The following is a 22,005-nucleotide window of genomic DNA, read 5'->3' as shown; positions in this document are numbered from 1 at the left end:
CCCCTTCCGGACCGGCCGAGGAGGGTATCTGCGCAGGGCCTGGGGCGCCCCCTGCAGGTCGTGGGCGGAGCTGCAGTGAGGCCCCGCCCTCAGGAACGCCCCCAGCAGACCTTTGCGGGGCTTACTCCGGGGCAGAGACCCTGTCCTGGCTTTTCCCCGAGCGCTCGTGGTATTCCTGGTGGCTGGGCAGCGCCCCAGCCCACTCGCAGCGCGAGGGCCGTGCTGCGGTTACCCCCGCTGCGGGAGGCGAGGGGGCTCACGACCCGACGCCCCGCCCCGTCCCTGGAAGCCCCGCCCACCAGGGCCCCTGCCCCGCCCTCTCTGCCTCCCGCGCCGCTGCCGCCGCTGCTGCCGCGGGGCTGGCTGGGCTGCGGTGGGCGCAGCTGGGGCGCGGCTCCGAGCCGAAGCTAGGGCAACGCGCCAGGCCTGAAGCCGAGCGGGGCTGGCCACCCCCGCCGCGCCTGCTTGCCCGCCCGGGATGCGGCGCTGAGGCCCAGCATGGCCGGCCCGGGTCCCACCTTCCCGCTGCACCGGCTCGTCTGGGCAAACCGGCACCGTGAACTGGAGGCCGCGCTGCACAGTCGCCAGGTGAGGCCACACAGGGCACCCGGCCGGTCCGCCGGGCCCCTACCCAAGGCTGCGGTCTCCTTCCTGGGTGCCGTCCGCCCCTGCTCAGCTCCGCGTCCGCAGCCCCGCTTCCCAGCCCCAACCTGATCCGAAGCCCAGGTCACCTGCCCTCGCACCAGAGCCCTGGCCCTGTCTCTGAGCGTCGGGCCTTGAACCATGCTTAACCCCCTCACACTGCATCAATTCCCCGAACTCTCCGGCGTCACACTTGAGCCAGGCTGAAAACAAGATCCCCGTTCATGGTGCCTGGGCCGGACCATACTCGACATTTCTCACTCTCATCTCTGTCTAACCAGACCCCACCACCAGGCCCCCACGCTCTGCCTGTGGCATTAGACAAGGGAGGTGGGCAGTCCCTTCCCACCCGTCCCCTCCCCTCCCCTGCCAGGACACACCGGCCACCCTCTGCCATCTCCCTGGCCTGGCTTCCTCCTGATTTCCCATAGTAACTGTATTCCAGGTTCAAACCCATAGCCTCCTTGCCTTGTCCTCTCCTCTCTTGCCTGTGCTGAGTGTCTCATCTCCCTCAGCACGACATTGAACAGGAGGACCCCCGAGGTCGGACCCCCCTGGAACTGGCTGTGTCCCTGGGGAACCTGGAATCTGTGAGAGTCCTCCTTCGACACAATGCCAACGTGGGGAAAGAGAGCCGCCAGGGCTGGGCAGGTACTGCAGAGGGCGGAGGGGCTCCCTTTGAGACTAGCAGTAGGGTTGGTAGGCGGAGTGAATGGCCAAGCCTGGGACCACAGGGGAGGCTTCCCTCAGCAGCCACCTGTCCCCAGTCCTGCAGGAGGCAGTCAGCACTGGAGACCCAGAGATGGTGCAGCTGGTGCTCCAGTACCGCGACTTTCAGAGAGCCACTCAGAGGCTAGCTGGCATTCCAGAGTTGCTCAACAAACTCCGCCAGGTATGGCAGGGTACATGATATGGCCAGCAAGGGGGTTGCCATCCTGGTCACACACACACCCATGCAGGTCTGACCTTGGAAGAGCACCCAGCCTGCGCAGCATGCTTTCCCACCACAGTCTTGACCCCAGCCCAGGGTCATGTAGAAAGGAGAGGATCCCAGGCCTGGAGATGAGCTCGGGCCCTTTGAAAGAAGAGCCTTCACTGTCTTAGAGGGGCCCTTGGTGCCAGAAATCTCTGCAGTTTTAGACTTTGGGTCTCCTGGAGAATGCAGATTTCCTAAAAGGAGATCTACTTACCAGATATGGCCTGCGCTCCAGAATGCCTGGTTCTATGCACTGTCTGCCTTTCTGTAAGCAGGAGTGCAGCTATCTCAGGTCCCCGCAACCCCAGGAGCAGTCATGAAGAGGTCAGTGTGCCCTTGACTGATGGGGACTCTGAGACACAGGCAGCAGAGGCTTTCTTTCCCAAGACCCCGATGGGCTTGTGACCAGATTGAGACCAGACCAGGCCTACAGATGCTTACAGCTTCCTTAGGCTTAGACCACATTAGGGCCCTGCTTGGCCCAGCCCCTCCTTGGTTGGGCTTTGGGGGATGGGGCATACCTGGGCCATGGCAGTACATCGAGACTTGTTGGGGTCCCACAGAGTGGCGGTGGACGAGTCCCCAGGCCTGCTGACCCCCAGCACCAGGCAGGTGCATGAGCCTGATGCGCATCTCTGGTCTCTCTCAGGCCCCTGATTTCTACGTGGAGATGAAGTGGGAGTTCACCAGCTGGGGTGAGTGGGGATCCCTTGAGGTCCAGGGACTTGGAGTGGAGACTTTGGGGAAGAGCCCTAGTGACCTTGGCCCTCCCTGCAGTGCCCCTTGTGTCCAAGATGTGTCCAAGTGATGTGTACCGCGTGTGGAAGCGGGGGGAGAGCCTGCGGGTGGACACCAGTCTCCTGGGGTTTGAGCACATGACCTGGCAGCGTGGCCGGAGAAGCTTCATCTTCAAGGGCCAGGGTGAGCTCTGGGACACTCGTTGCAGGCACGAGTCACACTGGCACCCTTGGATTCTCCAGTGGCTTCTGAGGACAATACTGTTCTTTCTCTATACTCTCCAGATGTGGAAATCGAGGTTGGGGGTTGGGGTGGATCCAGGGGCTGAGGCTGTACCCACTTAGCAGCAGGTGGCTGAGGGCAGCCTGTTGGTGGGGCCTGGCACTAATCTGTCCCTCCTCCCTACACCCCTGTGGCTGGCAGAGGCAGGAGCCCTGGTGATGGAAGTGGACCATGACCGGCAGGTGGTGCACACGGAGACACTAGGGCTCGCTCTGCATGAGCCTGAAGCACTGCTGGCCGCCATGCGGCCCAGCGAGGAACATGTGGCCAGTCGCCTCACCTCCCCTATCGTCTCCACCCACCTGGACACTCGCAATGTGGCCTTTGAGAGGTCCGTTGGGGCCTGGCACACCATGGGTTGGTTGGGGAGAAGTAACAAGAGCCACCATTAGTGAGAGCACGGCTTTCTTGAGGCTCCCTACTGCTGAGGACTCTGGAGGAGTAGCCAGCTTAAGGGGCTACTCAGATGAGGGGGTTGCCGGCCCAGCATCTCACTCAGGCTGCCTATGATGGTGGGCCTCCCGTGGCCTCCCCCTGCCATTTATAGTGGCAGTGGCCTTCCAGGGGTGGAAGGGGCTAGATCAGAATGTCCTCAGTTTCTCAACTTTTGACCTCATGTATTTTCCATGAAAACAAGGGTTTAGGCAGTGGGGACAGCCATTTGCACAAGCGTGGGCCCCTCTGTCTGGGGCAGAGTCCTCCAGGTAGCCAAGGAACCTGCACTTGGGCAAGAGTGTTATTTCCCACTGGGCATGGTGGCACAGCCTGTAATCCCAGCAACTTGAGAGGCTGATGCAGAAGGAAGGCAAGTTTGAGGTCAGGCTGGGCAACCTAGCCAGGCCCTCTCTCAAAAGAAAGTTTAAAACAGTGCTGGGGGTGTAGCTCAGTGGTAGAGCACCCCGGGTTCGAGCCCCAGTGCCAAAACAAACAAAGTTTTCTCTCTGAAAACGCACGCCTCCAGTTCCAATAACAGGCTTTGGAAACACTTTTTTCATTAAAGTAGCTTTATTGAGATGATTTTCACGTAGCATAGCATTCACCCATGTAATGTGCTCAAGTCAGTGGTTTTGATATATTCACAGATACATGCCATCACTACAGTCGATTTTAGAACTTTTTTTCCACATCAAGAAGAAACCCTTTAGCTATCACTGCCCTCCCCGCTCCCCCATCTCCTCCCCCAACCCTAAGCATCTACTAATTTAATTTCTGACCTATAGATTTCCCTGTTTTGGACCTTGATATGATGGGATTTGAAAATTACTTGGCGTACTGTTGTCCAGGTCCATCCAGGTGGCAGCATGTAGCTGCTTGTATGGCCAAGTCCATTGTGTGGGTCACATTTGTTTATTCATTAGTCCATTGACAGACATTTTGGTGGTTTCCACCTTTTGACCATTATGAGTGATGCCACTATAAACATTTGAATACAGGTTCTTTGGGGACCTATGTTGTAATTTCTCCTGGTTCTATACCTTTGGGTGGAATTGCTGGGTTATGTGGTAACTTGATATTTAATTATTGAAGGAACTGCCAGATTGGTTACAGAAGGGCTGTGCCATTTTCCATTCCTACTAGTAGTGCATGAGGGTTCCAATTTCTCCACATTGTCACCAATACTCATTGTTTTTCATACATTCACGTTTTTTTGATCACAGCCATCACACTGGATGTGCAGTGGTCTCTCATTGTGGTTGTGATTTGCATTTCCCTAATGACTAGTGATGTTGGACATCTTTTCCTGTGCTATTTGGTCATTTATGTATCTTCTCTGGAGAAATGACTATTCAGATCCTTTACCCATTTTTTAAGATAGGTTTTCTTTTTCATATTTATTGGAAAGCATTCTTTGTATAGTCTAGATATATGTCCCTTATCAGATATGTTTTGCACATCTTCTTGACAGAGTCCTTTGAAGCACACAAGTTTTTAATTTTCATGATGGACAGTTTATTTTTCTTTTGTTGATCATTCTTTTGGTGTTGTCTCTAATAATACATTATAAATCTGAGGTCATGGAGCTTTTCCCTGTTTTCTTCCAAATGTTTTCTAGCTTTAGCTCTTACATTGAGATCTTTGACCCATTTTTTGAGTTAATTCCTGTGTGTAGTAGAAGGTAAGAGTCCAGCTTCATCTTCTCTGACTACCCAGTTGTCCTAGCACCATTTTTGAAAATACTGTGCTTTACTCATCGCATGATCTTGCCACCCTTATCAAAAATCAGTGACAAATTCAGAGTATGGGTTTTCCTCTGGACTGTCAGTTCTGTTCCATTAGTCTATAAGTTTATCCCTGTGCTAGAACTTTAATCTCTGTTGTTTTGCAGTAAGTTTTGATATTGAAACGTATGAGTCAGCAACTCAGTGAGGCCCTAAGCAACTTAGTGAGACCCTGTCTCAAAATGAAAATTAAAAAGGTCTGGGGATGTGGCTCAGTGGTTAAGTGCTGCTGGGTTCAATCCCCAGTACAGGGGCTGGGGAGATAGCTCAGTCGGTAGAGTGCACAAGGCCCTGGGATCGATCCCCAGCAAAAAAAAACAAAAAACAAACAAACAAACAAAAAAACCCAATCCCCAGTACAAAAAAAAAGTGGCAAGAGCACTTATTTGTGTAGTTCCTAATTTGTTGAATGTTTTTATCATAAAAGAGTATTGTCAAATGCTTTATATGATCATCTGACTTTTTTTTTTTTAATTCTATTGGGACTGAGGTTGTAGCTCAGGGGTAAAATGTGTACTTAGTATACATGAGGCCCTGAGCACCACATTAAAAGAAATTCTGGGGGTTGGGATTGTGGCTCAGTGGTAGAGCACTTGCCTAGCTTGTGTGAGGCACTCGGTTCGATTCTGAGCACCACATCTAAATAAACAAAATAAAGGTTCATCGACCACTAAAAACAGAAAAAAGAAAAGAAAGAAAATCTTGATATGATACATTGTATCAGTTGATTTTTTTAATGTTGAACCAACCTTGCATTCTTGTGATAAATTTCACATAGCTGTGATGTATAATTCTTTTGTGTGTGTGTGTGCTGGAGACTGAATGCAGGGCACTTTATCACTGAGCTATTTCTCCAGCCCTTTTTATTTATTTATTTATTTATTTTGAGACAGGTTCTTGCTAAGTGGCAGAGCCTGGCCTCAAACTTGCAGTCCTCCTGCCTCAGCCTCCAGAGGTGCTGTGATTACAGGCATGTGCCATTGCACCTGGCTTGTAATTCTTTACATATCTTGTAGAATTTTGTTGCTTAGTATTGTCCATATTCATAAGAAATATTGGTCTGTAGTTTTCTTTCTTTTCCTTCTTCTAGGCAAATGCTCTACTGTTGAGCTACAACCCAGCCTGTAGTTTTCTTGTGATATCTGGTTTTGGTGTCTGGCTGATGCCTCACAGAATGAGATGTGAAGTGTCACCTCTTCATTTGTTTTTTGGAAGAGTTTGTGAATAACTGCCCTTAATTCTTCCTTAAATGATTGTTAAAATTCAGTGGTGAAGCCATCTGGTCCTGGGCTTTTCTTTGTGGGTAGTTTTTATTATTATTATAGTTATTATTTTTTTGTAGCTGTAAATGGACACAATACCTTTATTGTATTTATTTATTTATTTATTTATTTATTTATTTTTTGGTACTGGGGATTGAACTCAAGGGCATTCAATCACTGAGCCACATCTCCAGCCCTATTTTGTATTTTATTTAGAGATAGGTCTCACAGAGTTGCTTAGCGCCTCGCCATTGCTGAGTCTGGCTTTGAACTCGTCATCTTCCTGTCTCAGCCTCCTGAGCCGCTGGGATTACAGGCGTGCATCACTGCGCCTGGCAATACCTTATTTTATTTATTTATCTTTATGTGGTGCCGAGGATCAAACCCAGTGCCTCACACATGCTGGGCAAGCACTCTGCCACTGAGCCTCAGCCCAGCCCCTTTATTATTATTGTTAATCAATCTCTTCAGTTGTTACAGGTCTATTCAAATTATCTATTTTTTCTTAAATTAGTTTCTGTCATTTAGGCCTCACTGGGAATTTTTTCATTTCATCTAAATTATCAAATTTATTGGAGATAAGTTATTCCATCATATTCTTTTGTGATTTGATTTATTTCTGTAAGGTCATTAGTAATGCCCCTTCTTTGATTTCTGATGTGAGTCTTCTCTTTTCCTCCCACTTGATCAACCTGGCTAAAGGTTTATCAAATTTGTTAATCTTTTAAAAGAACCAGTTTTTGGTTTCATTGATTTTTCTCTTGTTTTTTTTTTTTAATTTTCTATTTCAATTAAGTTTTACTCTAGTAATTATTATTTCTTTCTTTCTACTTGTTGTGGGTTTAGTTTGCTCTTATTTTTCTACTGTCTTAATGGGGAAGGTTAGGTTATTGATTTGAGAGTTCTCTTCTTTCTGAGACGGAGTCTCATTCTGTTGCCCAGGCTGGTCTTGAACCCCTGGGTGCAAATGACCCTCCTGCCTCAGCCTCTTAAGTAGCTGGGACTACAGGTGTGCCCAGCTGTTCTTCCTCTCCTTTTTCTTTTCTTTCTTTCATTCTTTTTTTAAATTTTTAATTTTTTTTATTTTTTGGCAGTGCTTGGGATCAAACTCAGTGCTCCAAATATGCTAGGCAAGTGCTCTACCACTGAGCCACATTCCCACCCCCAAAAGTCAGCTCATCTTCTTTCTTAATATAGGCATTTACAGGTGTAAAATTTCCTCTAAGAATAATTTTAGATGTGTTCCATAAGTTTAAGATGTTTTGTCTTCATTCCATTAGTCTTAAAGTATTTTTTAATTTTTTAGTTTATTCTTTGAGCTATTGGTTTTTTAGAAGTGTATTGTTTACTTTCCATAAATTTGTGAGTTTCTACTTTTCCTTCTGTTTGAAATAAATATTTTAAATTAGAATATTTCTAATTTCATTCCATTTTGGTTGGAAAAACATACTTTGTACATCTTCTATCATTTCAGTTTTACTGAGGTTTCTTTCTTTCTTTTTGCGGGGTACCCGGGGATTGAACACAAGGGCACTCGACTACTGAACCACATCCCCAGCCTGATTTTGTATTTTCTTTAGAGACAGGGTCTCACTGAGTTGCTGAGGGCCTAAACTAAGTTGCTGAGGCTGGTTTTGAACTCAAGATCCTCCTATCTCGGCCTCCCTAGCTGCTGGGATTACAGGTGTATGCCACCATGCCCAGCTCTTTCTTTTCTTTTCTTTTTTGTAACAAGTTTGGAAACTGTTCATTATTCAACAACTAACCATTGAGCACATATTCCATGCCAGGACCTTTTGAAATGTTGGAGATAAAATGATAGAACAGACCAAAAGCCCTTCCCTTGTGGAGGTAGACAGGTAAACAAGATAAATAAAATATATAGTGCGGTAGTGTGACGATGACAATTGGTGAGGAGGAAAAAAGTGACATGGGGAAGGAGCATAGTATTGGGAGGAAGTTTGAATTGCAGCGGCCTGGGAAGGCTTCACAGCAAAGGAGACCTGGAAGGAGGGGAGGAGCCATGGGTGGCTTTGTGGGAGACAAGTCCCCCAGGCAGGGTTTATGAGGTTTCTTGTGTGGCCTCACCTATGGTTTATCCTGACGATCTCTGTGGGTACACTTAAGATATGCATCCTTTTGTTGTTGGATGGAGTTCTCTCAGGATATGTATAAAGTCTAGTTAGTTTATAGCATTCATATTTTTCTGTCTCTCTGTTGATCTTCTGCCTGTTTGTTCTATTCATTATTGAAAATGGGGCATAAAGTCTCCAACTATTTTTGTTGAATCAGACGCATTTTTATTTTTGATTTTTCTTTAGGGAAAGCTTTGGACCTGGGCTGGGGATGCAGTGCCAAGGCTGAGCACTTGCCTAGCACGTTCAGGGCCCTGGGTTCAGCAATTAAAGAGATGATGTTCTTATTCATTGTTACCCAGCTTCAATACTTCACCTTTGGTTTTTTTTTCTTTTTTGGTACTGGGAATTGAACGCAAGGGCTTTCTACCTTGGAGCTGCATTATCAGCTTTTTAAATTTTTTTTTATTCTCAGACAGGGTCTTGCTAAGTTTCCCAGTGCCTTGAACTTGCAAGTCTCCTGTTGCTGGGATTATAGGCCGTGCCACTGTGCCCAGCGATTTTACTGGTCTTACTGAATCTATCCTTCCTTATCTTTTTCTTTCTTTTCTTTTCTTTTTTCTCCTGGAATATTTTAATGCACATCCTAGGTATCATATCTCTTTTGTCGTTGTTGTTGTTATTTTACTTGCTTTAATTTGATATCATATCTTCTTAACATTAAATGCTTCTGCACATGACTCTTAACAGATAAGGATATTTTTTAATACAGTCCTGACACCATTATCAAATCTAATAAAATTGATAATTCCTCAGTATCTTCTAGTCCCCAATTCTTGTTCCATCGTCCCCCGCTGTCCAGGCACCCTCTCCAAGGCCCCTTCATGTTGCACAATGGGAAGGAACCCTGGTAGTTGGGCAGCCAGGGTCAGCTAGTTGGGCTTCGGGCCAGGTGTAGCAGGTGCATGTTCTCAGAAACTCTGTTTGGTCTGTTGCAGGAACAAGTGTGGCATCTGGGGATGGCGGTCGGAGAAGATGGAGACTGTCAGCGGCTACGAGGCCAAGGCAGGAGAGGCCAGTGGTGGGGCTGGGGTCAGAGATGGAGCCCAGAGGCTCAGCTACTCCACACTGGGAGAGCTGCAGTAGTGTGACTCTGGGAAGCCCAGCGAGGCCAAGGGAAGTCACTGGGCCCAGGGGGCTGAGGGCCTGGTCCCTGCTGAGCCCACCCAGAGATCTGAGATCCAATGGGAAGAATTTTATTCTTGGCCTTTGGGCTGCATCTTCTCGTTGGTGACTCCTGGGGTTCAGACCCTGCCATCTCCATTGTGGGGAGCAAGATCTCATCTTCCCTCTTGTCCCCTCGGGGGACAGGACAGGAGGACATGGGTCCTGTACTGGTAAAGATGAGTGTGGGGAACAGGCTCTGATCCCCAGCTGCCCATGTCCTCTCTGCTCCCCAGGTGTACAGTGCCACCAACATGGAACTGGTGACACGCACACGTACGGAGCACCTCTCTGATCAGGACAAGTCGAGGAGCAAAGGTAAACCCAGGTGCGCCTGCCCACTACCCAGTCATACCGTGGTCTGGGGTCAGGGCTGAGAGGATCAAGGGACAAGCCAACTCATTCTGAACTGCCCCCTCTCCCAGCAGGAACTCCCAGGTGGAGGGTGGGCAGGGCAGTGCGGGCAGTGGCCCAGAGTCCCCTCATGGGCTCCCACCCTTCTCCTTAGGGGGGAAGACTCCGTTCCAGTCCTTCCTGGGGATGGCCCAGCAGCACTCCTCCCACAGTGGGGTGAGCAGGGCTGGGGGAGGAGCTGGGCCTGCCTGAGCCCGGGTGGGCAGGGCTTCGCTCTTCATCGGAGGGCTAAGGTTCCGCCCTGGGCCACAGGCTCCTGTGCAGCAGGCAGCCAGCCCCACCAACCCTACAGCTATTTCCCCCGACGAATACTTTGACCCCAGCTTCAGCCTGGAGTCCAGAAACATTGGGCGCCCCATCGAGATGTCCAGCAAAGTACAAAGGTGAGGTCTGGGGACTAGCTGGGGCCTTCCTTTAGGGACCAGGAAGCCACTTGGACCCCCTGAGCCCTTGCAGACCCTTGTAATACCTGGGGCCCATTATATTGAGGGACCTCCTCCCTTGGTGGGCTGCTCCTTGGAATCTGCTCCAGAGGGCAGAAGCCATGACTTTCTTATCCAAGGTCCTGAGCACTCAGCATGTGCTTTGGCCTAGAGAAGTAGTCACATTTCTCTGACGAATGAATGAATGTGTGGCACCACTCATGTATGCATTTTATTCAATGCAACCAGCACAGGCTGGGGACCAGGGCGTGGCAGAGTGGGAACAGCCCATAGGAAGGGCTTACAGCTCTGCAGCCTCGGGCTGTGTCCTGGGGAAACATCTCCCACTCTGGAGTCTGGTTCCCCCTCAGTGAAATCAGAAGTCACACTTGCCTGCCTGCCTCCCTGCCCGCCCACCAGGATCTGACAGTCAGGTGCACATGGTCACACAGTGGACACACCTGTACAACAGGCCCAGCACTCTCCTGGCCACCTCAGGTAGAGCTGGGATTTGAACCCCAGCAGTCCTGATCCCTGGGCTGTGCTGGACTTGAAAGTACAGCCAAGTATGTGGTGCTGACCAGTTCTGGGTGGAGGTGGAGGAGGGGGCTGTGGACGAGGTCCAGGGAGAAGCCCCTGCAGGCCTTAGACCAGAGGAGTGGGCACAGAGCCATCACAAGTGCCCATCTGGGGACAACCCCAGGACACAAGCTCCCAGGGAGGTAGGCAGGGACAGTTGAGAAGGGAGGAGTCCCAGGCTCATGGAAGGGCCATCAAGAGAGTCCCTGACCTCTGTCCTATGTTTGGCTGGGCAGGTTCAAGGCCACACTGTGGTTGAGTGAGGAGCATCCCCTTTCCCTGGGTGACCAGGTGACACCCATCATTGACCTGATGGCCATCAGCAATGCTCACTTTGCCAAGCTACGTGATTTCATCACCCTGCGCCTCCCACCTGGCTTCCCTGTCAAGATCGGTGAGGGGGTGGCCCAGGGCAGCAGTGGGACTTCCCTGGAGACAGGGGTCAGGCAGCTCAGGCCTGGCTGTCTCCTTACAGAGATTCCCCTCTTCCACGTGCTGAATGCCCGCATCACCTTTAGCAACCTGTGTGGCTGTGATGAGCCCCTGGGCTCCGTGTGGGTACCCGCCCCCAGCACTGCCGTGACCGCTTCAGGTAGCACCTCAGGGTCAGAGGGAGGCTGCAGCTTTCTGGCTGTTGAGTCCGGGGAGCTGAGTTGGCTCCTCTGCCACTCTGCAGGGAGCCCTTTCCCGTGTGAGGTAGACCCCACCGTGTTTGAGGTGCCCGAGGGGTACAGTGTGCTGGGCGCAGAGCGCAGTGAGCCCCTCCGAGACGAAGATGATGACCTGCTGCAGTTTGCCATCCAGCAGAGCCTGCTTGAGGCGGGCACAGAGGCTGAGCAGGTGGGACTCAGGCCGGGGCTGGGCACTGGCTCTGCAGCCACAGGGCTGAGGTGACAACTCTGGGCTCCCGGCCACTGTAGGTGACTGTCTGGGAAGCCCTGACCAACACGCGTCCCAGCACTCACCCTCCTCCGCAAGACGCGGTGTATGAGGAGCAGCTTCAGCTGGAGCGGTGAGGCCCTACCTGGCCCAAGCCCCTGGCAACCCCTGGTCGGGGTGGGTAGCAGGGAGATGCTGGTCTCAGGACCCCTTCAAGGCTACCTTCAGCAGCAAGGATGCCTGCAACCAAAGGTGGCATGAGGGATAGGAGAGACAGGTCCAGCTTGGCTCTCTCTCTGCCACTGTCCTTGTCCTCTCATGTACCCAGCCCCTTGGCTTCTCCCTCAACCTTCCCAATCACTGGTCTACTCTCCCTCTCAACTTTGCTGGGCAGGGCTCTCCAGGAAAGCCTGCGGCTGTCCACAGAGTCCAGGGGTCCAGGATCCCCTCAGAGGACACCCCCATCCCCTGTCCCTCCGAGCTTTGAGGAGCAACTGCGACTGGCCCTGGAGTTGTCTTCTCGGGAGCAGGAAGAGCGGGAGCGGCGGGGGCAGCAGGAGGAGGAGGACTTACAGCGGATCCTGCGGCTGTCGCTCACTGAGCACTGAGCCGCCAGGTCCTGGGAGAATGTCCCAAGACACTCCCTCTACCTGCTTTTGTAATTCATTTATTTATTTACAAACTACTGCTGAGCTTGGGGCCTGGTGCCCTAGGGGTGGGCTGGCCGTGGGACCAAGATGGAAATAAACCCTCAGCAACAAGCTTGCTGTACTCAATGGGCTGGAGCTGGGAAAGGGGACACTGCAGAGGGCACTGAGAGACACCCTGGGTGATGATCTCAGACCCGGCTTTGAATCCTGGCCATGGCTCCCTTAGCTTTTGTGAGCCTCCATTTCTTTACCTGTCAGGGAGGAGACCACTTCTATCCCCCAACACACCTGTCAGGCCTACAGAGCAGGTGCTGCATAAACAATTCCCCTGAGCCCTGCCCCACTTACTGGAGACCCAGGTTCCTCCTGCCATCCCTGGCCTTCCTGAAACCCGGCCCATACTCTTGGAAAAAGAGGAAAGGCCGGGTCTCCAGACCTACTCAGCCCCCATTTCCTACCCTGACTCTAGCTTGTGCCATCAGAGTGACTTTGGGCAAGTCACTTCCCTCTGCAGCTGTAAAACAGGCTTATCCCTGCCCGCCTCCAGTTGGAACTGAGAAAGTGTCGGGAGCTTCCTGGGAAATTTCTGCAGTCCAACCGCATTTCTCTGGAAACTCGCGCCTCCCAAATATCCATGCAAAGTGGAGGCGCGAAGGCCAAGCAGAAAGAAGGAATGTTTGGGGTAGAATTCCTCCACTTTAAGACTCACTGTGCCTGATCCTTAGTCCCTGCCTCCCTAGAATCTACCTCTACCGGGTAATAGATTGGTTGAGGCCTAAAAGGGCTCAGGTGATCTAACTGGGCGGAGCACTGAGGGCCGGGGTAGGGGCAGGGGAATGGGCAGGGGCGCTTCCTGGGAAGAGCGACCCAACGCAGGAGTGTAAGGTAGGTGCAACGCACCTGCGCCCCACCTCCGGCCCCACCCGCACAGTGGATGGGCGGGGCGAGGCGGGCCGCACGGGAGAGTCGAGAGGGGAGGGAACCACGGTCGCTCAGTGCCGGCTCTGCGAGCCCAGCTGGACTAGAGTCTGGCCCTTTAAGGGCCGCCCCCGAGGAGGTGCCAGGCCGTGGTGGCTCCAGTCTTTCCTTCCTGGTCTTGCGGGGCAGGGACTATCCGTGGGGCTGTGAGAGGGGGCCGTGCCTGGTGCTCGCCCAGGTGGCCCCGGCCTGGGTCCATGGCCTTGGTCACAGTGAGTCGCTCGCCCCCGGCCAGCGGCCACTCCACGCCTGTGGGGCCCACGGTGAGTCTGGTTTGGTGCTGCCCACGCAGTCGGCTGCCAGCTGGGCCTGGGGAGTGCGTCCTGCCCGCAGCCTCCTCCTATGCCTGGGGGTGGGCGAGAGGAACCTCGAGTCTCAGACTCGAGGGGCTTGCGGGGGGGGGGGGGCTTTGGGCTCCCGGGAACCCCGCCGAGCAAGATCCGGAGTCCTGAGCGCCAGCCCCTTTGCGGAGGCCCAGACCCCGGCTATCCCCGGGCACATCCTCGGCATCCCCCAGCCCAGCCGCCCCGCCGCGCTTCGCTGTACTTGAACTCGGGCTTCCATAGTACCTCCCCGCAGGGAGCGGCCTGGGAAGGGAATTGACAACTGACACCTTTTCTCGTCGCACCCCCAAAGAAGGGCAGCGTAACTCCCCCTCCCCCGTGCCACCCTGAGAAGGGAGGGAAGGAGAGTCCTCCGAACCCTCACGCTCGCCTGGGGCTGCTTTCTCAGCAGGACCGGGCTGCGAGGCACAGAAGCCAGCTCCAGCGCAGGTGAGCACCTTTCCTGGGACACCAGACGCCTCCATCCAGTCCAAGCCCATCCTGGACTCCAGGTGTCAGGGACAGAGGGCTCCCTGGAGAATTCGCAGCCAAACTCTAGTGCATATGGGGGCCTTGGCTCTAGGGTCCTGCCTGGGGCCCAGCTGGCTCTGGGCAGATGCCTCAGGCTACCTTGACCTTTACCTTCCTCCTGGTCAGTTGGCACTCCTTCACCCACTCCAAAGGGCAGGATAAGATGGCAGGGCCTGACTCCTGCCGACTCTGGGGAGGGGGTCAACAATCCACTTCAAGAAGTCCCCCAGGGATTCAGACGTCCCCTAAAGTTTGGGAATCCCAGGGCCATAATGATCCCCCACGACCCTGCCAGGCAGAGCTTCGCAGTGCTCCGTGGGGCTGTCCTGGGACTGCAGGATGGGGAAGACAGTGGTGATGCAGTTGAGGCCGGCTCTGAGACAGCGGAGGAACCTCAGGATGAAGAGTCGCCCCTTGGGGACCAGATGGACAACCGGCAAGGGCCCCGGGAACACGTGCAGAGGCAGCACCTGCACCTCATGGTGGAGCTGCTGAGGCCACAGGATGACATTCGTCTGGTGAGGGGCCATCTGTAGCCCCCACCTGGAGGTGGTGGAGCCCCTGTGTGTCTGTTGGGGGCACCCTGAGCAGTGGAGAGGTTACCCAAGCATGAGAACCCTGCTGTTTCAGCTACTGACATTTTAACAGGGCGAGGTCATGGCTGCCGGTCTCTGGAGGGCTGTGAAAGGACAAGGGAGGTTTGTCCTGCAGGAATGCCAAATTAGGCCCGTGAGGTGGGACTCACAGAGGGAGGTTCCTGATGACATGAGCACTCCAGGTCAAGGGAGCCCGAGAGCCAGAGGCCCGTGGAGACACCATCAGGCGCCAAGTGTGAAAAACAAGATGCAGTCTTTCTTAAAGCTGGACTTAAAAGAGGGGCGCCGTCCCTTCCATGAGATTAGGTCCTTAACGGTCCTTTGGTGATAAACTTTGTGTGTGGTGCTGGGGGTGGAACCTATGGCCTCACATAAATGGTAGGGTTTTTATAAAATCGCCTCCCTAGGCAAAGCCCCCAACCGGGCCACCGTCAGTCCCATTTCTCCCCACTTTTTCTTTTTTTTTCTTTCTTTTTTTTTTTTTTTTGGTACTGGGATTGAATGAACCACTGAGCCACTTCCCCAGCCCTTTTTGATATTTTGAGACAGCGGCTCTAAGTCGCTTAGAGCCTTGCTAAATCCTCCCAAGTTGCTGGGATTGCAGCATGTGCCACCGCACTGGGCCCCTTCACCCCTTTTTCCCACATGCTCTCCCTTCAGGAAAGAGCCTTCTTTTTTTTTTTAAATCCACTTTATTTTTTTAAAATATACTTTTAGTTGTCAGTGGACCTTTTTTTAAATTTATATGCAGTCTGAGAGTGGAACCCAGGCATCACACATGCTAGGCAAGTGCTCTACCACTGAGCCCCAGCCCAGCCCCAGAAAGAACCTTTCAAACATCTCAGTGGATCATGAAATCCACAAGTTGGGACCCAGGGGTGGGAGTGGGGGACACAGGAGCCAGCAAGGCTGTTCTGGATCAGGGTGTGTCCAAGTGGGGTGGCAGAGCAGGCCCCCCAAGGACACAGTGACTTGGGGCTTTTCCCATCTCATCTTTCCCAGGCAGCCCAGCTGGAGACAGCCTGGCCTCTGCGACTCCGCTATCTGCTGGTGGTTTCCACACGGGAATGCCTGAGCCCGGAGGAGACAGTCCTCCTGGGGGTGGATTTCCCTGACAGCAGGTGGGAGCAGGGAGAAGAGGGACAGGGCAAGGAGTGAGGTGCTAGGGACAATGGCTCTCTCTCTCTGTTCCTGCCAGCTCCCCCTACTGCACCCTAGGTCTGGTCTTGCCCCTCTGGAGTGACACCCAGGTGTACCTGGATGGAGATGGGTAAGCCATGGCAACTGGAGGAGGGGAGGAGAGAGGCGAGGGCAATAGCAGAACTGGGTTGGGGCCTGGGGCCTACTCTTATCTCTACCTCAGATTCACTGTGTGATCCTGGGCAAGTCGCCTAACTTCTCTGGGCCTCAGACTCCCACATCTGACAAATGGATGGACAGGTTCTCTGTCTGAGAGTCTGGAGTTTGGTTCCACCCCCACCTCATCTCCTCAGGGGCTTCAGCGTGACATCTGGCGGGCAGAGTCGAATCTTCAAGCCCATCTCCATCCAGACCATGTGGTAAGTATTGCAGTGGCTGAGCCCCAGGCCAGCCTCTTATTCTTGGGAGATGGCTGCAGGGCCTGGGTGACGGAAACAGGGAAGACAGTGTGACACAGACTCTCCTCCTGTCCCAGGGCCACGCTCCAGGTGTTGCACCAGGCATGTGAGGTGGCTCTGGGCAGCGGCCTCGTACCCGGTGGCAGTGCCCTTGCCTGGACTGCCCACTACCAGGAGAGACTGAACTCTGACCAGAGCTGCCTCAACGAGTGGATGGCCATGGCTGACCTGGAGTCCCTGCGACCTCCCAGTGCAGAGCCTGGCCAGTCAGTGCAGGAAGGCCGGGGGGAAGGGCCAGAAGGTAAAGGTGGGGGGTGCTATGGCAGAGAAGGGAGGACCCTCTGACTGAGGGGTTCTGCTCCCAGGCCCTCAGAACAGGAGCAGATGGAGCAGGCGATCCGGGCTGAGCTGTGGGAGGTGCTAGACACCAGTGACTTGGAGAGCGTCACTTCCAAAGAGGTGGGCAGGGTGGGTGGGGCCCAGGGCTTGCCTCTCCCGGCGCCCTTCCCACCTGCTGCCCTTCAGTCCTGAGCATGCCCTGGTCTCGGCCCAGTCACAGCCTCAGCTGTCTAGATGGGACAGGTTGCTGTCTTCAGAGGCCCCAGACTGTGGGAGGGGGCGCTTGTCAGGAAGTTCTCCTCTTGGGTCCTGCCACAGATCCGCCAGGCCCTGGAGCTGCGCCTGGGACAGCCTCTCCAGCAGTACCGGGACTTCATTGACAACCAGATGCTGCTGCTCATGGCTCAGCAAGACAGGGCTTCCCGCATCTTCCCCCACCTCTACCTGGTGAGCAAAGGCTGCAGGGGTGGGCGACAAGACCCCCGTGGCTGCTGGTCAGAGGCACAGACTGAGCAAGGGAGCCTGGTGCTTCTCTCCACTCCACAGGGCTCTGAGTGGAATGCAGCCAACCTGGAAGAGCTACAGAGGAACAGGTGGGGTTCTGAGCCCTGCAGGACTGCCACCCTCTCTCCCCTTCTCTCAGCCTCCCCCTGGGGAGTGGCCTGGCCAGCTTCAGAAGCCTGAGACCACTCCCAGCACCCGCTGGCTCGCTTCCAACCCCACCTATGCTGTTGCCCTTGTTTGGGCTCTCAGGCCTGGACAGACGGCCATCATACTGCCCCATCGGCCCGCTACTGGCCCCCTGTCTGCAGCATAAAGGGCCTTGACCATGCCAAGAGGAGGGCAGCAGCCTGCACTGCCATGGACCACCTTTTCCAAGCAGGAAATGGCTCTTGCACACCTGGCCATGTCTCAAGGGAGAAGGAAATCCCTCCTTTCCAGTGGGGACCCAATTGCCTGCTCTTATAGGTGACTCCTTCATCTGTCCATGGGTTTCTGGGAGACCTGCTAAAGCCCCTGTCACCTGCTGCTGCAGAGCCACCCACTCTCAACTTAGGGCAAAAGATGTGCTCTAAGTTCCAAGAATGTGGAAGGGTTAGTGTGGCAGTTGCCTCAGCTACTTGAACCAGCTGGGCGACTCGAGGCCAGCAGGCAGAATGACGTGTTCATGATCAGTCACTGGCCAGCTGGTTCAGCTCTTTTCCCAGGTGCTGTCGCTACCTGGCTTTCAGAACTAAACAGAAACACCCAGGGTCTGCTGAGTCTGGTGTCCATGTCAGCCTGTCCTTGGACCTTCTGGTACAGGGTCAGCCACATCTTGAACATGGCCCGGGAGATTGACAACTTCTACCCCGAGCGCTTCACCTACCACAACGTGCGCCTCTGGGATGAGGAGTCAGCGCAGCTGCTGCCCCACTGGAAAGAAACACACCGCTTCATTGAGGCTGCGAGGTCAGCTCCTCCTGGCTCATCTCACTGGCTGGCCCCGGCTTCAGAAAGGCCTAGGGCCTTCCTCCTGCCCGTTCTGCCTTCAGCTCTGTGCCCTAGGCCAGCCCTGTGCCTGTTGGGTCCCGAGCCCCTCTCCACTCCTCCCCCCACGCTGCAGGGCCCTCAGGGCCAGGAAGGGTTGGGGGCTCACTGCATCCTACCTCTACAGAGCACAGGGCACCCGGGTGCTGGTACACTGCAAGATGGGCGTCAGCCGCTCGGCTGCCACGGTGCTGGCCTATGCCATGAAGCAGTACGGTTGGAGCCTGGAGCAGGCTCTGCTCCATGTGCAGGAGCTCCGGCCCATTGTCCGACCAAACCCCGGCTTTCTGCGCCAGCTGCAGACCTACCAGGGCATCCTGACTGCCAGGTATAGCGGAGAGCCAAGGAGGGGCGATGTGTGTTCTGGGGACGGCTGCTGGGCCACTCAAAGCTGACTCAGGGCCACCTCCTCACAGCCGGCAGAGCCATGTCTGGGAGCAGAAAGTAGCTGGGGGGTCCCCAGAGGAGACCCTGGCCTCCGAAGTCTCTACACCATTCCCACCTCTTCCACCAGAACCAGGGGGCAGTGGGGTGGTTAAATGTATGGAGGAGAGCCAGGCAGCCCCAAAAGAAACGGGGCTGCGGCCACGCATCAACCTCCGTGGGGTCATGCGGTCCATCAGTCTTTTGGAGCCCTCCTCGGAGTTGGAGAGTGCCTCTGAGGCCAGCGACCTCCCAGAGGTGAGGCTGGGTTGGGGGGGGTTGCATCTGCAGTGGCAGGGGTTATAGGAGCGGGCAGGATGGGGCAGACCAGCACTAGTTCTTGGCTTTAGGCCCTGGGCAGGGGGACCTCTGGGTGCCTGTCCTTGCTTCTTCTATTCGACCCTCCTAGTACCTCTCACCACCTGGAAAGTTTGTCCCCAAGCTCCCTGAGGATGGGGTCCACATCCTGGGCATCTCTCTTTGCCCTCCTGAGCAGTTGAGGGAATTCAGTGAGGGCAGGTAAGGTCTGGGGGTTGTGGAATAATCAAGACGCAGGGCCAAGCCAGCCCAACTCCAGGTCTCCACAGATTTAGCCTGAAGAATGGACTTGCTTTCTAAGGGGCTTGGCTTCCAGCTGTGAAATGAGCATCTTCCCTGGGCCCTGAGCTCCACAGCTGTAGCTGCTGGCCCTGAAGACATTTCTTATCCTAGATGGGATGGGTAATATGGTCTCCCAAATCCAAGGAGCCACGTGGCAGAGAATCAGGTAGAGAGGGGCTTTAGCAATCAAGTATGGCTGAGTGAGTAAAAACCCTGTGTGCTAAGTGCTTTGGGGCACAAGGGCTAGTATAGGAAGCTGATCCTTGCCTGAGGAAACCAGGCCCATCATGTGACTCAAGTCAAATGGTTGACCCAGAGGAAGGAGAGTCTGTTGAGTCAGGAATGTTTGAGAGAGGCTTCCTGGAGTAAGCAGAGGGTATGGACCAAATAGGAAGGCTGATGGGTGGGTGTGGGCATTGCCAAAGGTGTTCTCACCAGGAACCCAGACACGTGTTTGCACAGCCTAGTTCAGACCCTGGCACCAGAGTTCCCTCTGTGGTCCACTAGGCTGACTATACAAAGACAGAGAGGTGAGAGAAGAGGGCTGGTGAAACCTGGTGGCCAGTGCAGGGCAGTGAGGAGAGCTTCTCGGAGCCAGATGGAAGGTACAGTTAGGTGACGTCAGGGGCCTGGGAACAGCTCAGTTTTTCTGCATTCATTCGACAAACATTCTGCACCTAACTTTTTCCTGGCTCCAACCTCCCAGTGACTCTTCTTCCTTATACCTTCACCCTTCCAGGCTTTCTCCTCCCATGAGTCCTCAGATGAAGAGTCTCCGAGGTCCTTCCCTCAGCTCTCAAGAGCTGAGAGAGGCCCACAGGCCCGCAAGGGGTCTTGGCCTGCCCTGAAGTCCCGCCAGTCTGTGGTTGCCCTCCAGAGTGCTGCCCTGGTAGCCAGCCGGACGCGGGCCTTCCAGGAGCAGGAGCAGAAGGTTGGCATGTCCTCCATACCTAGGCTTCGGAAGATGGTGAGGCAGGCCAGTGTGGACGAAGGCAGAGAGGAGGGCGAGGCCTGAGTCTGCACCATACTGTCCCCTTAAATACAGCAACTGCTCCCGGCCCTCAGACGAGCACCCCTCCCACCCGTGGGCTGGCACATGCTCCTTGCAGCTCCTCCCCAGCACCCCCAGACCCTGCCACCTCAGCATCCCTTCCTACAGCCTTAAATCTCAAGCCACGTCCACCTGTCAAGGGCTCAAAACTTTCTACAGGGGTGTGGGTAGAGCAACTGAAGGTGCCTTTGGGGGTGAGGGCACCCTAGTTTCATTCTCAACTCCCTAAAACACTCACCTGCAGCCACGGAATCAAAAACAGAGCTATTAAGGGCAGATTTTCTGGCTCAGGCCCCACCTCAGCTCCTGTGCATTCCACCCTGGCCCTCCCACCCTCACCCACTGCCATGGAACCAGTGGTCCCCAAAGGCAGATAGGACCCTCAGTCTCCAGCCCAGAGACTCTGAGGGAGCTGGCAGGTCATCTCCCTCACACACTTCACAACTGGCCTGTTGCTGCCCCTAGTCCTCCCATAGCCCTCAGTGGGTCACAGGGATCAGGCCAAAGAGAGCCATCTTCTTGTCCTTCATGGCCTCTGGTCAGTTTTTTAGTCTTATTGTATCTGGCTTTGTATGGAGAAATAAAAAAACATTTTCATATTGTTATTTTCCATTTGATGATAAAGCCATCTGTCTTTCAATCAGATCCTTCTCTGTTTACAAAAGGAGGTGGTTGGCTTCTCCTACTTGTTCCCGTTTTGTCACTGTTGCCCAGGTGTCCTGTGACAGCTCTGTTTGGGAAAGCAGTATGTTTGGGGGTGGAGTGGGAGTTAGGTGGCCAGTGTTGTCTCCCTCCTCTCTGGGGTAGGCCTGGGTAAATGTTAGCTGTGCATGCCCGCTACCAGGTCTGTGGGGGACAAGTCTTCAGCAGGGAGCAGGCATTTGGCCCTGTTGGGACAGCTGAAGGGAGTTATATATGAGGTATTGGAAGCTGGCTGCTATCTGGACAAGACCAAGCCTGTTCCAAAAGCTAAAACTCCTTTTGGACATTTGATGTCAGACCTAGAGCACATTTTTGGTTCCAAGAATCACCTTTCTTGGGTTGGGGCTGTAGCTCAGTGGCAAGAGTGCTTGCCTAGCACATGTGAGGCACTGGGTTAGATGCTTAGCACCTCATACAAATAAGTAACTAAATAAAACAAGTTAAAAAAAAAAAATCAGCTTTCTCCTTCTACAATGAAAAACAGCCTGGTTTTCCAAGCCAGTTAATAAATGCCAGAGAAGGCCATTTGGTGACCCTTCTCCTTCTGCCTAGAGGTTCTTCCTGTTCATTTTAGTGTTCAAGAAGTCAGTGCTTCCATCTGTCATTTCTGTCTCCTCTCACCAAGATCCTGCCCACTAAGTGCTACACTGTTAGGGGGAAGGAGGTAGTACTCAGTTCCTTTGTTCACAGCAGGCCTCAGAGGTAGAAGCGGGCACTGAACCTCCTCACACTCCCTGAGACCATGTACCCGGCTTTAAAAGTGCATCTCCCAGATCCTGGCGGATGTCCAGCACTACTCTAACCCTAAAGCACTGTGGGGCAGGAGACTTGGGCTCTAGTCCTAGCTTCACTATTTCCAAGTTACTTCACCTTCAGTTTCTGTTTCTTTCTGTAAAATAAAGGGATTAGACTTTAGCCCTAAGCACCCCTCCCCACTAGATTTTTGTTAACAATGTATGCCATTTACCCACA

General features: G+C 53.7%; 2 protein-coding genes across 8 annotated transcripts; both read left to right on the top strand.

Annotated features, from left to right (window-relative positions):
• The first annotated feature begins 166 nt into the window (after window positions 1–166).
• On the top strand, window positions 167–13,173 carry ANKRD13D (ankyrin repeat domain 13D). 6 transcript variants are annotated; one of them, XR_013757686.1, is made up of 15 exons: window positions 167–588; window positions 1,158–1,293; window positions 1,410–1,534; window positions 2,268–2,313; window positions 2,396–2,539; window positions 2,780–2,969; window positions 9,193–9,259; window positions 9,655–9,736; window positions 9,927–9,988; window positions 10,085–10,215; window positions 11,070–11,227; window positions 11,309–11,673; window positions 11,754–11,845; window positions 12,107–12,370; window positions 12,589–13,173. XR_013757686.1 is itself a non-coding variant. In XM_079103205.1 (15 exons), exons 1-15 carry the CDS (start codon window positions 499–501, stop codon window positions 12,318–12,320), a joined length of 1,818 nt encoding a protein of 605 aa, XP_078959331.1. In that variant the 5' UTR covers window positions 172–498; the 3' UTR covers window positions 12,321–12,541. The 6 variants fall into 6 exon arrangements, 5 of the variants coding, with proteins under 5 accessions (XP_078959330.1, XP_078959333.1, XP_078959331.1 ...); XM_079103205.1 differs by lacking the exon at window positions 12,589–13,173 and having other exon boundaries at window positions 172–588; window positions 11,309–11,425; window positions 11,510–11,673; window positions 12,107–12,541; XM_079103206.1 differs by lacking the exon at window positions 12,589–13,173 and having other exon boundaries at window positions 529–588; window positions 1,088–1,293; window positions 11,309–11,425; window positions 11,510–11,673; window positions 12,107–12,538.
• Window positions 13,174–13,379: 206 nt separating this feature from the next.
• SSH3 (slingshot protein phosphatase 3) lies at window positions 13,380–20,943 on the top strand. Of its 2 annotated transcripts, none has more exons than XM_079103203.1 (14): window positions 13,380–13,603; window positions 14,076–14,113; window positions 14,490–14,712; window positions 15,793–15,911; window positions 15,989–16,060; window positions 16,284–16,349; window positions 16,466–16,654; window positions 16,754–16,847; window positions 17,046–17,174; window positions 17,274–17,320; window positions 18,033–18,179; window positions 18,385–18,585; window positions 18,674–18,938; window positions 20,020–20,943. In XM_079103203.1, the coding sequence occupies exons 1-14, from the start codon at window positions 13,538–13,540 to the stop codon at window positions 20,293–20,295; spliced, it is 1,932 nt and encodes a 643-aa protein (XP_078959329.1). In that variant the 5' UTR covers window positions 13,380–13,537; the 3' UTR covers window positions 20,296–20,943. The 2 variants fall into 2 exon arrangements, with proteins under 2 accessions (XP_078959329.1, XP_078959328.1); XM_079103202.1 differs by having other exon boundaries at window positions 13,381–13,603; window positions 14,073–14,113.
• The last annotated feature ends 1,062 nt before the right edge of the window (window positions 20,944–22,005 follow it).

The sequence above is a fragment of the Sciurus vulgaris genome (genome assembly GCF_902686455.1).
Source record: "Sciurus vulgaris genome assembly, chromosome: 11".
Lineage (NCBI taxonomy): Eukaryota > Metazoa > Chordata > Mammalia > Rodentia > Sciuridae > Sciurus > Sciurus vulgaris.
This window is presented reverse-complemented; position numbering and strand designations above follow the sequence as displayed.